General features: G+C 39.1%; 1 protein-coding gene across 7 annotated transcripts in view; it reads right to left on the bottom strand.

Annotated features, from left to right (window-relative positions):
• The window catches only part of LOC111864158 (piezo-type mechanosensitive ion channel component), a 288244-nt gene that overhangs the window by 30671 nt on the left and 243356 nt on the right, over window positions 1-14217 (bottom strand). For all 7 annotated transcript variants that reach the window (XM_023851212.2, XM_023851215.2, XM_023851216.2 and 4 more), the window contains 3 exons: window positions 10417-10589; window positions 5058-5205; window positions 3715-3929 (listed from right to left, as the gene is read on the bottom strand). In XM_023851212.2, the coding sequence (XP_023706980.1) occupies window positions 3715-3929; window positions 5058-5205; window positions 10417-10589 (536 nt within the window). The remainder of the gene's footprint in view (window positions 1-3714; window positions 3930-5057; window positions 5206-10416; window positions 10590-14217) is intronic.

Below are 14217 nucleotides of genomic sequence, written 5' to 3'. Positions count from 1 at the left end.
GCACACTCTTTGTTCCTTCTGGTCGGCCATCTCACTAATCGCCAAAGGGTTGAAACAGGAACGCACACAACAGAGCACCACAGACAAACCACTTAACTCAGACTGACGCCAGCTCACTAACAGTCGCGGGAGACCCCCAGCTAACACCACCTAGCAGCACAACTCGTAACTACAAAGCATGCGCGCGCAACAGGTCGGTTCTGGTTATTTTTGGGTCCCCCTTCGTATTGTGACATGATGTCTGAAAGGTGAAACATCGGAGCCAGGGAGACGGCTCCTCCTAGGGAGTGACTCAGTAAACACGTTGTCTCAAGTGACAGCAGTCACATCATGCAACAACAGAAGAACTGTTGGAAGTGGTGTTTTCTGCTGGGTCTGCTGAGGCTACACACCCCATGAGACAAGCAGAAGCCAGACGTAGGAAGAGTAAGAGATTTAAACTTGGCTGCGGTCAGGCCTATGACAATTTAGTTGTCTAACTGTAGTTCCTGAGTAGTTATATAAGTAAAGGTATAACCTGCTGCACAAGCCTGCATTGGTAGAAAACCTCTGTATATCTTGTACTAATGTTATTTAGTACAGTGCAGTGACAAAGGGTGTACAGAGTCCATAGTTACCTGTATGTTGTGACAGCATGGATATACTCATGCTGAAACTACAGTAAAAAAGCGTGTACTTGTGGCAAATAAATGTCTCTATGGCCTTAGGAAACACCCGAAATCCCAACTAATACCCAGGAAAACCAAAACTATGATGTATAAAGTACTTATACGATCAGTGCCATCTTATGCCTCTGAGACCTGGCCACTGTCAAGATCGGATGAAAGGCTGTTAAGTATATTTGAAAGGAGGATCCTGAGATATATCTTTGGACCAGTGGAAGAAAATGGAATATGTAGGAAGAGGTATAACCATGAGCTATACAAACTGTTTAATGAACCAGACATTATTGGATTTATAAAGGTGAAAAGGCTTTAACGGGCTGGACACATAATATGTGCCAGCGAGAATAGAACGATTAAGAAAATACTTAATACTAAACCAGAAGGATGTGTGTTGTGAAATTCCTATTGGAGACAACTTTAATTACGAGGGTCATTTTTAAAATAAGAACCATCTGTGCACCCTGCCCATCCAGGTCACTGACCAGAGGTTTTTGATGGTTGATAGCTCTCATCAAACCCTCTGCCACGTCCCCAGTGTTTGCCGAGTCATTCAGTGAATTGGCTGCTGTGTCACAGTGTTTTATAAAGAACCACATCAACCACTAATCCCGCTGATTGTGAAGTGCATTCGGTGATTCAATTTTTGAATGTGAAAAACTTTCACCTTGCCGAAATTCATAGTCAACTTGTCAAAGTGTATGGGGATGGTGTCATGAGAGAGGGGAATGTGCATAAGTGGTGTTGTTTGGTTCATGGGGGAAGGAGAGATGTGCACAATGAAGTGTGGTCTGGATGCCCATCTGTCATCACTGACGGGTTGATGCTCACATTTGTGAAAACAGGTGCTTCATTATTGATAAGCTTCATGAAGTTTTCCCATATGATTCGCAATCTGTCATCTATGAGACTGTCACAGTTCAACTCTGATACAGAAAAATTTGTGCCAGATGGGTTCCAAGAATGTTCACAGATGAACATAAGCAGAGACACATGTGAACTGCTGTTGTTTCTGGAACACTATAACAGAGAGAGTGATTAATTCTTGCACCATACCGTCACAGGAGTTGAGACTTGGGTCTTGCACTGCGCATCAGAGAGTAAGGAGCAGTCTCAAGAATGGCATCATGCCCACTCTGACAAAGAAACCACGAAAATTCAAGCAGACATGTTCAATTGAAAGGACAGTGAATGGGGAGTGTTTTTTGGGACAGGAAAGGCACTCTTTCAACTAACTTCTTGCCCTGTGCACAGACCATTAATGCGATGCACATTGCACAACACTGAAGAGGCTATAATATGCTATCCAAACCCCCCAATGGGATCTGATCTCTAGTACAGTATGTCTACTTCATGAAAATGCACAACCACACACTGCAGAAAAATGACAAAGTTGTTGGAGAAATTTGGTTGGGAAAACTTTGATCATCCCCTTAGAATCCCAATCTGGAACCTTCCGATTTCCACCTTTTCCCAAAAATGAAAGAGTTTTTGGGACGAAAACAGATAGCAACTGATGAAGAAGTGAAGGAAACAGTTACAGATTTATTAAATGGACTGGCAGCCAACTTCTATGATGAGGGCATCATCAAGCTTGTGCAACGTCTGATCAAATGCCTGAATCACAATGGGGGACTATGTAGAAAAATAAACATATGTTGTAACTAGTAGTGACATTAAAATTATTTTGATGAATAAAGTTTTCTATTGTTTATAACAAAACGGTTCTTACTTTTAAAATGACCCTCATATTTAATATGGTACTGTTACACTGCACTTGACTGTGAGGCCAAAATTACTGAAAACTATTTCTAATTTTCAGAACAAAACTTACATATGCATAGTATCATTCAGATGACTTTAATGTACCCAGGTATGATATCTTTAACTGCAACCTGCTAGTTGCTATTACCATAATAAAATTGAAGGAAGTTATATACACATCTCCACCCTTTTTCTTGGTCTTAATCAGCACATCTTTGTTCTAAGTATTACACAGCTTAGGCCTATTTTCACTAACATTAATAATATATGTAATTCTGTATGAAATTAACTGAACTCACATGGATGCTCACACTCCAACATACGATGGGGTACCCAAAAGAAACCGAACTAATTTTTTTGTGGGCAGAGCGTTTGTAGTACCGCGTTTTGCCGCTATGAGCGCATAGAGCTAACATTCCTGAGTCGATAAGCCGACTACCGTTGCTTCAGAAGGTAAGGACTAGTTTCGGCAGAGTTTATAGTGACAACTGCTTTGTGTGATCGTCGTTTTTGTAATGGCTGATTTTCGTGAACAGCGTGCGGCGGTGAAATTCTGCTTTTTGCTCGGGAGAAGTGGAACAGAAACTCTTGAAATGTTAAAAACGGCGTACAAGGACGATGCTATGGGGAAAACTCAAGTGTTTGAGTGGTTTTCCCATTTCAAAAATGGTGAAATGTCAATTGATGACAGACCTCGTTCTGGTCGTCCTTCCATGGCCCGAACACATGAAAATGATGAAAAAATTCGTGAAATCATCAAGGAAGATCAATGACGGACCATTGAAGAAATTGTGGAGCTGTCGGGAGTGACTTGGAGTTCAGCGGCCAGATTTGTGGCATTCGGGTGACTGGTTTTTCCATCATGACAATGCCCCTGCTCACACAGCCCTGTCTGTATGACAATTCTTGATCAAAAATGGTATGAACCCTGTTCCTCACCCTCCATACTCACCTGACCTTATCCCGTGCGACTTTTTTTTTGTTTCCTCGAATGAAAAGAGACATGAAAGAAAAAAACGACGGAGGCGCTGTCAAGCATCTCAAAAGATGAATTTAGACAATGTTTTGAAAAATAGAATAAAAGACTAGACAAGTGTATTAGTGTAAGTGAAGAGTACTTTGAAGGGGATTGAAGGTTTGTGCTTAAAATTTGAATAAATAAGTTTAAAAAAAAATAAGTTCGGTTTCTTTTGGGTACCCCCTCGTACATGCACACAGCATGGTGATCTTAACTTTTTCCTTTCAGAGAGGAAAACAGGTTTGCTTGCTTGCTTACTTACTTACTTACTTGTCAGTGACTAGAGGTAGAATGAAGAACATCCATATGTGGACTCCAACTACAAGTAGGAACTGGAACACAATCTTCCCAAGAATATATTTACGCAAGTACAAGGCTCGGTCCACCACAATGAGTGCAAACTGCAGGATTAGCATAACAAGAAATGGAATGGGAACCTTGTTCTCCTCCAGATAAGCAGATACTCCTCCTTCTCCCAGATCAGACTAGAAGTCAACAGCAGATTTATATCAACATTACTTTGGTAGATTGAGGTCCCTGACCAAGTGCAACATATTTTCTGTAGAGCATGGATGTTTTCCTGTGCATCCACATGATGACACAGAATTCATCTGAAGTTTATCTTATTATATATAATGATAAAGAGGGTATGTAGACTTAGGAAAGAGAAGAATATTTCATAAAAACAGCTTCATAATTTGTAAACTTTTGCCCAATAATGTTAGGGCAATTAAAAGGAAGAGCGTGAGATGGCCAGGACATGCAGCATACATGGGAGAAATAGAAAATGAATATTGACATTATGGTCAGAATAACTTACAGGGAAGAAGAGTACCTTCTTCTGGGATATAATGCTGTGTAATCTGTTGAAAGTCAACTGACATTTCAGAGGAACACGTCACCTCCATCTTTGGGGTACAATATGCCGAGCAGGATACCAGCATGAAAACAGGTGGCAAGCTTTCACGCTAGAATCTTGCTTGGCTTATTTGATCCTGAATATGGTGGCAATAAGTTCCTCTGAAACATCGGCTGACTTTCAACAGACTATGTGGCATTATATCCCAGATAAGAGTGTGCTGCATAACCATTGCAGTGAGAACTCAAATCATGCATTAAAGGGAAGAGATTAACTAGGAAACCTAAATGGAGATGGGATGATGATACTGAAAATGATCTTGGAGAAATGTGGTGTGAAGTTGTGAAATCGAGTGAATCAGCACAGGACAGCGGCTAACTTGAGGACCATATAAACTAGGGCTTGTACTGGAATACCATAGAGCAAAATGAAATTTGCATTATTATTCTTACACTCTCAATATCAAATTTAGTGAAAATTTTTAATAATTCTGGGAATAGAATATGTGGGAGGAGGGACATATAGAAATGATTTCTCCCACTATATGCGCTTCATGCAAAGAATCCCCCCCCCCAAAAAAAAGAAACTTGATCTTTTCATAAATGAAGATATTCATTCCTCCTGATTCCCCCAAGACAGAACTGGAAGTCACCCAGAATGTACTGGAATATTTTAAACTCAAATATGTAACTGACTACTATTCTGAAAGGTTGAGTATTATATATCTCAGAAGAAAATAGGTACACAAACTCACCCCAAATGATGCAAACCCAAAGATGACTACCATGAAGTTGAAGAAATCACAGAGGAACATCAGCGCATATACATCTGCAGTGACACGCTGGACTCTAGACAGGAGGTGACTAAAGAAGCCCTTCACTGAGTCACAATATCGTTTTGAGCTGAAAGAAAATTCATACAATCATTATTCAGGATCACAGGGTGAAGGGCATGTACTACCTTTCCCAGAGTTGCCTCAGAATAGTCATTACTGTTCCTGGGGGCAAGGGATGTGATTACAGTCTTCATAAAAGTAACATCCAACACTGCTGAGAATGATGAAGGATCACTCATAGTGCTCCGGTTTATACAAAACACAATTGATCTAGGCATGACTTTGGATGAACATTCCAACATATGTTGACTCAATGTGAGATTACTGGATGTTGAAACTGACACTTCATTTCATAAGTGACTGTTCAAAATCACCCAGTTCTCACTGCAGAGCTCATAGTGAATGTGAAACTGCTTTTTTAAAAATGGAAACAGAAATGACTGCAGAGTGTATTATTGCAATGGTTTAAATCTTACCTCCAATATAGGAGGCAAAGAGTAGAATTAAATTATATAAATAATAAATATTATTCTAACTTGGAAATTGTTGGATGTGGTGTGCCTCAAGGATCGGTGTTGGGATCCTTACACTTTAATATATACATAAACGATTTCCCCCTTGAAATAAGTAAAATTTTGGAAGTTATTAGGTTTGCAGATGACACAAGTATTCTTTCCACAGCTAAAGACTACTATAATTTAAAAATAAGATTGAATGCTCTTTTTAAACACATTTGTATGTGGTTTCAAAATAATCAATTTGTGCTAAATCTGGATAACACAAAAATTATAAAATTCACCCCAAGAGCAGCTATGAGCTACCCTATACATTGTTTTTTAACAAAAAGCTGAAAGAAGTAGAGATGATAAAATTTCTCAGTTTGCAGCTGGAAAATCATCTGACTTGTAAGGGACATATTATCATTCATTGGTGAAATACGGAATAATATATCGGGGAAATACATCAGACAGTCATAAGGTCTTTGTTATGCAAAAGAAAATAATAATAATAATGATGGGAGTGGGGTCAACTCATACATGTAGAGACTTGTTTAAAAAGCTTGACACTACCAATCTCATGTGTGCTCTCATTGATGACATTTGTTGTTAATAATTTGGATAAGTTTCAAACCAATATCTCTGTATATGCCATTGGTACCAGAAAGAATGACCACCTTTATATACCTTCAAAACATTTATCATCCTATCAGAGAGGGGTGTATTATTCAGGTGTCAAGCTATTTAACACTCTGCCATCAAATATCACAGTTTTAAAAATGATAAAAAGCGATTTAGGTTTGTTTTACGAAATTATTTGCAAAGTAACCTATTTTACTCTACTGATGAATCTGTCGAGCATGCAACGGGCTCAAAAGTTAAGAGTTATTAAATGGTCTGTGTGCATGAATTATATATTATTGAGACTTGCTTGCTGTAAGTGTAGTAGTATGTATGATGTCTGTTTTTGTTATGAATTTTGATATTTTATAATGTAACTGTTTTACTGATACAGCTTGCCAGTGTGTGTGGAATGGCAAGGCGTGAATTTGACAGTGGTTTTTCCATGACCCATGTGTGTTGTCTTGACAACCTGAGCTATCTGTGAGAGGCCTGATTATATATTTTATTAGACAGCGGACGAATGATGTGTAGTCATCATGAATTTGTAATATGCGACATGTTTCATATCCAGCCCTACGGGTTGATGATTGGATCCATGAAGTGAAAATAAATGTAAATGTAAGATTTGAGGCTTTCACGGCGGTGACTATGAAGAAAGCAGTCTTCTGGGATTTGGCACCGTGTATATGTGGTGTTAACCATACACGGTGCCAAATCCCAGAAGACTGCTTTCTTCAAATGTAAATGTAGTTTACAGACATCAGTATTTTGAATTTGGGATATACATTGTGCGTTCAAGTTCTAAGGTCTCCGATTTTTTTTTCTCACACAATAATCATTCAAAAAATTTGAAACTTCTGTCACTTTTCAACGTAATCTCCCTGCAGCCATACACATTTTTCACAACGTCGATGCCATGATTCCATGGCTGCTATGAACGCTTCTGTAGGAGTCTGTTCTGACCACTGGAAAATCGCTGATGCAATAGCAACATGACTGGTGAATGCGCGACCACGCAGAGTGTCTTTTATTGTTGGGAAAAGCCAAAAATCGCTAGGAGCCAGGTCAGGTGAGTAGGGAGCATGAGAAACGACTTCAAGGTTGTTTTCATGAAGAAACTGCTGCGTCGCGTACACCCGATGTGCTGGTGCATTGTCCTGGTGAAAGAGCACACGTGCAGCCTTTTCCGGCCATTCATTGGCCTGGTGAAAGAGCACACGTGCAGCCTTTTCCGGCCATTTTTCTCGCAGTGCTGGAAGGAGCTTGTTCTTCAAAACATCTTGGTAGGATGCACCTGTCACCGTAGTGCCCTTTGGAATGCAATGAGTAAGGATTATGCCATCACTGTCCCAAAGCATGGCCACCATCATTTTTTCAGCACTGTCACTTACCCGAAATTTCTTTTGGTGGCGGTGAGTCTGTGGGCTTCCATTGAGCTGACTGGCGCTTTGTTTCAGGATTGAAAAACGGCATCCATGTCTCATCCATTGTCACAATTGATGAAAACAAAGTCCCATTCATGCCTTCATCACGTGTCAACATCGCCTGGCAAATTGCCATGCACGCAGCCTTGTGGTCGTCCGCCAGCATTCGTGGCACCGACCTGGAGGACACTTTCCGCATTCGCAGGTCTTCATGCAGGATTGTGTGCACAGATCCACGGAAATGTCAACTTTGGAGGCGATATTTTCCACACTCAATCGGCGAAGCTCCAAAACAACTTTCTCAACTCGCTCGCCCATGTTGTCAGACCAGCTGGTGCAAGGCCGAGATTGTTTTGGTTCGTTGTCACACGACGTTCGGCCTTCTTTGAACTGTCACACCAATGAACGCATTTTTTTCACATTCATGACACCATCACCACACGTCTCACTCAACTGGCGATGAATTTCAATGGATGTCGCGCCACACAAGTGGAGAAAACGAATGATTACTCGCTGTTCTTGTAACGAAAACGTCGCCATTTTAAGTATCAAAAACACTCCTCACACTCGCCGCCACCACTAGAGTTCTATGTGCCGTACAGTGCTGCCATCTCTGTCACGCATTCACAAAGAGTGCAGACGTATTTTAAACTAAACCACATGTGTCTATCTGCTCCCAGTCCTGAGAAAAAAATAAATCGGAGACCTTAGAACTTGAACGCCCCTCATAGATGTATCAGATTAAAGCACATAATAGAAACTAAAATAATGGAAGAACAAAATGGATATCATACAGCAGGACCATGCATAGGCATAAAACAAATAACAGAAGACAGAACTCTACAAACATACATAGCTTTCACTGATCATGACAGTCACTGATAAAACCAAGAAAACAACACTCTTTGGTCTCTCAAAAGAGAACTGCACTTCCAGACACTTGGCAGACAATCGAGATTATGGTCTTCTGGGATATGAAACCACACAGGTTGGTAGATGAAAACCATAATTTTCATTCTCACCATTATGACAGCTGCAAATCTCACAATTTTACTTTAGTTATACCACACTGATTCACCCCTGATGCATTTTCTTTGAAGTAAGGAAGAAACAAAGCTGAAATTCTATAAAGTAACTGCAATCTATACTTTAATATGTAGTGAAATTTGGGCTATGAAAACTAGAAACACTGCTAGTAATTAAAATTCTGTCAAAAGATGTACCAAATTAAATAAAATTAAAAGTAGGAACATAAGGAAAGCACTAAATATTTAACAACTAATAAAATAACTACAGAGAGAAATGGTTAAATAATTTTAACAGAATGGGAAGTGGCAGACTCCATAAATACATAGGTCAGTCAAATGAAAAGTGTAAAACTGAGATAAAAATTCGAAATATTGCACCATTGTCCTATAAGTTGGCATACATGTTACCAATGCTATAAAGAGTATCCTATAGGCGGCAGTATAATGCAGACAAACAGAATACAATCACAGTGCTGGTTTGAAGATGGCAGCTCCACTACATACATGCATGAAAGAACAACTTTCTGTAATTCGTTTTCTGATCAGTGAAGGGGTGAAACCGAATGAAGTTCATCAACAGATGAAGGTTCATTATGGTGATGCATGCTTGTCACAGCAGCAGGTGTATGAGTGGAGTAGGAAATACGTACAGAAATGATGTGAAGTCTGTGGCAGATGCACCTCACTTGGGTCAGGCACACAGAGTTGTAACCCCTGAATCTATTGCAGCAGTTGAAGCCCTAGTGATGGAGAATCGCCAAGTGTCGGTGGATGAAATAGCCGAAATTCTTAACATGAGACATGCATCAGCACACCATGTCATTCATGATGTGCTCCAGTTTCACAAAGTGTCTGCAAGGTAAGTGCCATGGCAGCTGACTCCAGAATTGAAACAACGAAGTGTTGACGCCTGTGAAGATCTTCTGCGGCGCCTCGAAGCAGAAGGTGATGGCTTCCTTTAGAGAATCATTACTGCCAATGAAACTTGGGTGCACTACAACCAACCGGAAACAAACAGAATGAGCAAGGAATGGCGACATTCCTCATCACCAAAACCCAAGAAGTTCTGGACGCAGCAACCTGCAGGGAAGATTATGCTGACTCTCTTTTGGGATGAACATACTCTTGGAGCACTACATGCCTCAGGGAAACACTATCACCAGTGCCTCATATTCAGATCTCTCGAAGAATTATCTTCGACCTGCAGTGAGATCAAAGTGACGTGGACTTTTGACTAGAGGTGTCCTTTTGCAACATGACAATGCTTGGCCCCATACTGCCCATGCAATAGCTGCAACAATCAAAGACTTGCTCTCTGAGTGTCTTCCACATCTGCCATACTCACCAGACCTAGCCCCAGGTGATTACCACATTTCTGGGCCACTCAAAGAGGCGCTGGGAGGAAAGAAGTTCCGTTCTGATGAAGAGGTACAGCAGGCGGTGGGAGTGGTTGCACAGACAACCATAAAAATTTTTTCTAGAGGAATCTATACACTTTGTAAACGCTGGAGGGCCTGTATTGAACGAAATGGAGACTGTGTAGAAAAATTATACAGCTGTGTACCATTTTCATTCAGTAAATTAAATTTAAAAAAATGTTTACAGTTTTCATTTGACTCACCCTCATACACATTGTTGAAATATGTGCTTACTCCACAAGAGGAAAGTAAATCAACACAATAAAGTGTGACATGCCAATACTTACGCCACTACCAGGAACCCTGGAATGTGATCACCAGCATTCTCCTCATCAGTTCGAACTACAATCACATTAGAGGCACTTGGTTCTTCTTCAGCAGACCTGGCATGATCTCCTGCTTCAGATTGGTCTAAGCTTGTTTTGTAGGCACTGAGACGTCTTCCTCCCTGTGTCACCACCTGAAAATTAAAAGTGAGGGTAAAAATACAGTAATATGGGATTGATACTGTAATAAAAGGAAGCAGTCCATTTAGACTGTGCTCATGGTAATGACACCACAATCTCACAGGTGGTAACTACCTACAAAATTACATGGGACCATAACCCAGAAAAGCACAATCTACATCTTCACTGCTCTGAAAATGGATAACCTCACACAGGATTTTTCGGTTAGTGCTGTCAAAGTAAAGATCCTTTCTGACCATAAATCAATATAATATACTGGTATAGCAAACGTCGAGGACTACTGTCGAAAGGTGTTGTGTTGCTGCACGACAATGCCCGTCCACATACTGCCACCCATGCTGCTGAAACCCTCCTGAAACTCAAGTTTGATGTAATAGCTCATCCTCTGTATAGTCCAGATCTCGCCCCTTCTGACTACTTGTTTGGTCCACTCAAAGAGGTATCAAGGGGCTGTCAATTCACCTCGGACCAAGAGGTGAAGGAAGCGGTGCATGCGTGGCTTGCTGCTCAGCCGAAAACCTTCTTTTCTGAGGGCATCAGGAAGCTTGTGCAACGATGGACCAAGTGCGTTGAAAAGCAAGGGGACTACGTTGAAAAATTATGTTAATTTAAGTTTTCTATTTGTATTGAAATAAAATTTATAGCTACACTGCGGATAATTATTGACTTACCTACGTATAATCAGGCCTCAAGCAGAGAGCACAAGTTGTCAAGACTACACATACAGGTCGTGGAAAAACCAATATCAAATTCACACCTTGACATTCCACACACACTGGCCAGCCATATCATCAATACAGTTTCATTATAACATATTAAAATCCATAACAAACATAAACATCATACATACTACCACACTTACAATAAACAAGTCTCAACAATGTATAATACAAGCACACAGACCATTTATTAACCCTTAACTTTTGAACCCCTTCCATGCTCGACAAATTCGTCAATATAGTAAAATGAGTTACTTTGCAAATATTTTCATAAAAAAAACCTAAATTGATTTTATCATTTTTTAAAACTGAGATATTTGATGGCAGAATGTTAAATAGCTTGATGCCTGAATAATACACCCTCTCTGATAGGATGATAAATGTGTTGTAGGTATATGATAGGTCATTTCTCCTTGTACCAATCATATATAGAGATATTGGTTTGAAACTTACCCAAATTATTAACAACAAATGTCATCAATGAGAGCAAATATACACATGGGATTGGTAGTATGCCAAGCTTTTCAAACAGATCTCTACATGTATGAGTTGGGCCACTCCCATCATTATTCTTATTATTTTCTTTTGTATAACAAAGCCCTTATGACTGTCCGATGTATTTCCCCAATATATTATTCAATATTTCACCAATGAATGATAATATGCATAATACACAGCTTTAAGAGTATTTATATTTTATATATAGGATAATTTTTGCAACAGAAAACCAACTGTGCTCAACTTGTGAAGCAAAAAATCGATATGTCCCTTACAAGTCAGATGATTATCCAGCTGTAAACCGAGAAATGTTATCGTTTCTACTTCTTTCAGCATTTTGTTAAAAAACAATGTATATAGAGGGTAGCTCATAGCTGCTGTTGGGGTGAATTTTATCATTTTTGTTTTATCAAGATTTAACACAAATTGATTATTTTAAAACCACGTAAGCATATGATTAAAATCAACATCAAATTTTATTTTTAAATTATAGTAGTCTTTAGCTGTGGAAAGAATACTAGTGTCTTATGCAAGCATAATAACTTCAAAAATTTTACTTATTTCAAGGGGGAAATCATTTATGTATATATTAAAGAGTAAGGGTCTCAACACCGATCCCTGAGGCACACCATATCCAACAATTTCCCAGTTGGAATAATATTTATTATTTATATAATTTAATTCCACACTTTGCCTCCTACAGTGGAGGTAAGAACTGAACCATTGCAATAATACACCTTGCACTCCATAGTACTGTAGTTTCATTTACAGAAGTTTGTGATTGATGCAGTCAAACACCTTGGCTATATCACAAAATATACCAGTTACATACTCTTTTCTATTCCAAGCTGTATGTGTTAAATTGGTTAATTTATATATAGCATCTTCAGTTGATAATCCCTTTTGGAATCCATACTGCTCTGAAAGTAATATTTTATGTTTTACAATATGATCATTGAGTCTCTTAAAAACTGCTGTTTCAAATACTTTTGCAAACCCAGTTACTATAGATATTGGCTTGTAGTTACTTATAACAGCCTCTTCCACTTTTTTGTGTACTGGCTTAATAATTGCATATTTTAATCTTTCTAGATATAGACCCATTGTTAATGACTTATTACTTACATAAGTTAGCGGTTTACTAATTTGTTGTCTGCACAGTTTTATTAATTTTATTAGTTATATCATCATAACCTGAAGAGTTTTTCGATTTTAATTTGTTAATTATACTAATTGCTTCCTCTTCTAGAACTAAATTAAGATTCATATCTGGAACACCATTTGGGAAATGGGTATGCGATTAAGACACTGCAGTACAGACATTAGTTTTCTTAATATTAAGATTTTCTATTATTGATGTGAAATATCTATTAAAACTATGAGCAGCATCATCAATATTAATTTTTTACTATTATTTTGAAAAGTTTGTGGTAGACGTTCTTTATTATTATTGTTATTCCTCCCTGTTTCAGTGTCGATAATGTTCCAGGTAGTCTTTATTTTGTTTTCAGCTGATGTAATTAACTGATTAAAATATTTCCTTTTAGCTTCTCTCATTACTCTTCTTAATATCATGCAGTAGGATCTATAGTATGATTTAAAAAAATAGTTCAAGATAATTTATTGACATTAAATTTCAAGAAGACACATTTTATTGAATTTTTGAATAAGAACGGCCAGTCGATGGATATTCATATTGATGATGATGATCGGATTGTTAACACTAGAAATACTAAGTTTCTGGGGCCTATTATTGATAACACATTGTCTTGGAATGGACATGTGGATTGGTTAATGTCTAGACTGGGCTCCGCATGTTATGCGATTAGAGCCCTAAAATCTTACATGTCTCAGGGTACATTAAGAATGATTTACTTTTCTTCCATTCAATTATGACCTATGGTTTGGTTTTTTGGGGAAATTCCCCTTATAGTATACATATTGTCGCGTATCGGGCGTATATCGCGACAAATAAATTCTCGATGTATTTGATATAGCGAATTTTATTTCACATCCGCTCTCACAATCACCCAAATTACAATCTGACGATTACTGCTATCTGCAGTATCACAATTAGTACACTGAAAAATGCCACAATACAACTGACTAGTTGCTGGCTAACTCGGCGGTAGCTCCAGGACTCGCTGACTGTCTCAGTACAACTCTACTGTGAATAGCCTTCGCTGCTCCGTATGTAGCCTCGATCGGACAATACGGGAAAACGGCCACGTAATAGGCACCCTTGTTGCTATGTCGCTGTGTTGCTATGTAACGCTAGCGGAGGTAACCGCTGTTACTACCGTAACGTCGCCGCTGTTGACTCGCGTTGCCTAGCGACCGCGATATCCCTCGGTGACGTCACCGCGGAGGGGAGTGGCGGGGCGGGAACTCGCCTATTACCGTA

The sequence above is a fragment of the Cryptotermes secundus genome, unplaced genomic scaffold, assembly GCF_002891405.2.
Source record: "Cryptotermes secundus unplaced genomic scaffold, Csec_1.0 scaffold1647, whole genome shotgun sequence".
Classification (NCBI taxonomy): domain Eukaryota; kingdom Metazoa; phylum Arthropoda; class Insecta; order Blattodea; family Kalotermitidae; genus Cryptotermes; species Cryptotermes secundus.
This window is presented reverse-complemented; position numbering and strand designations above follow the sequence as displayed.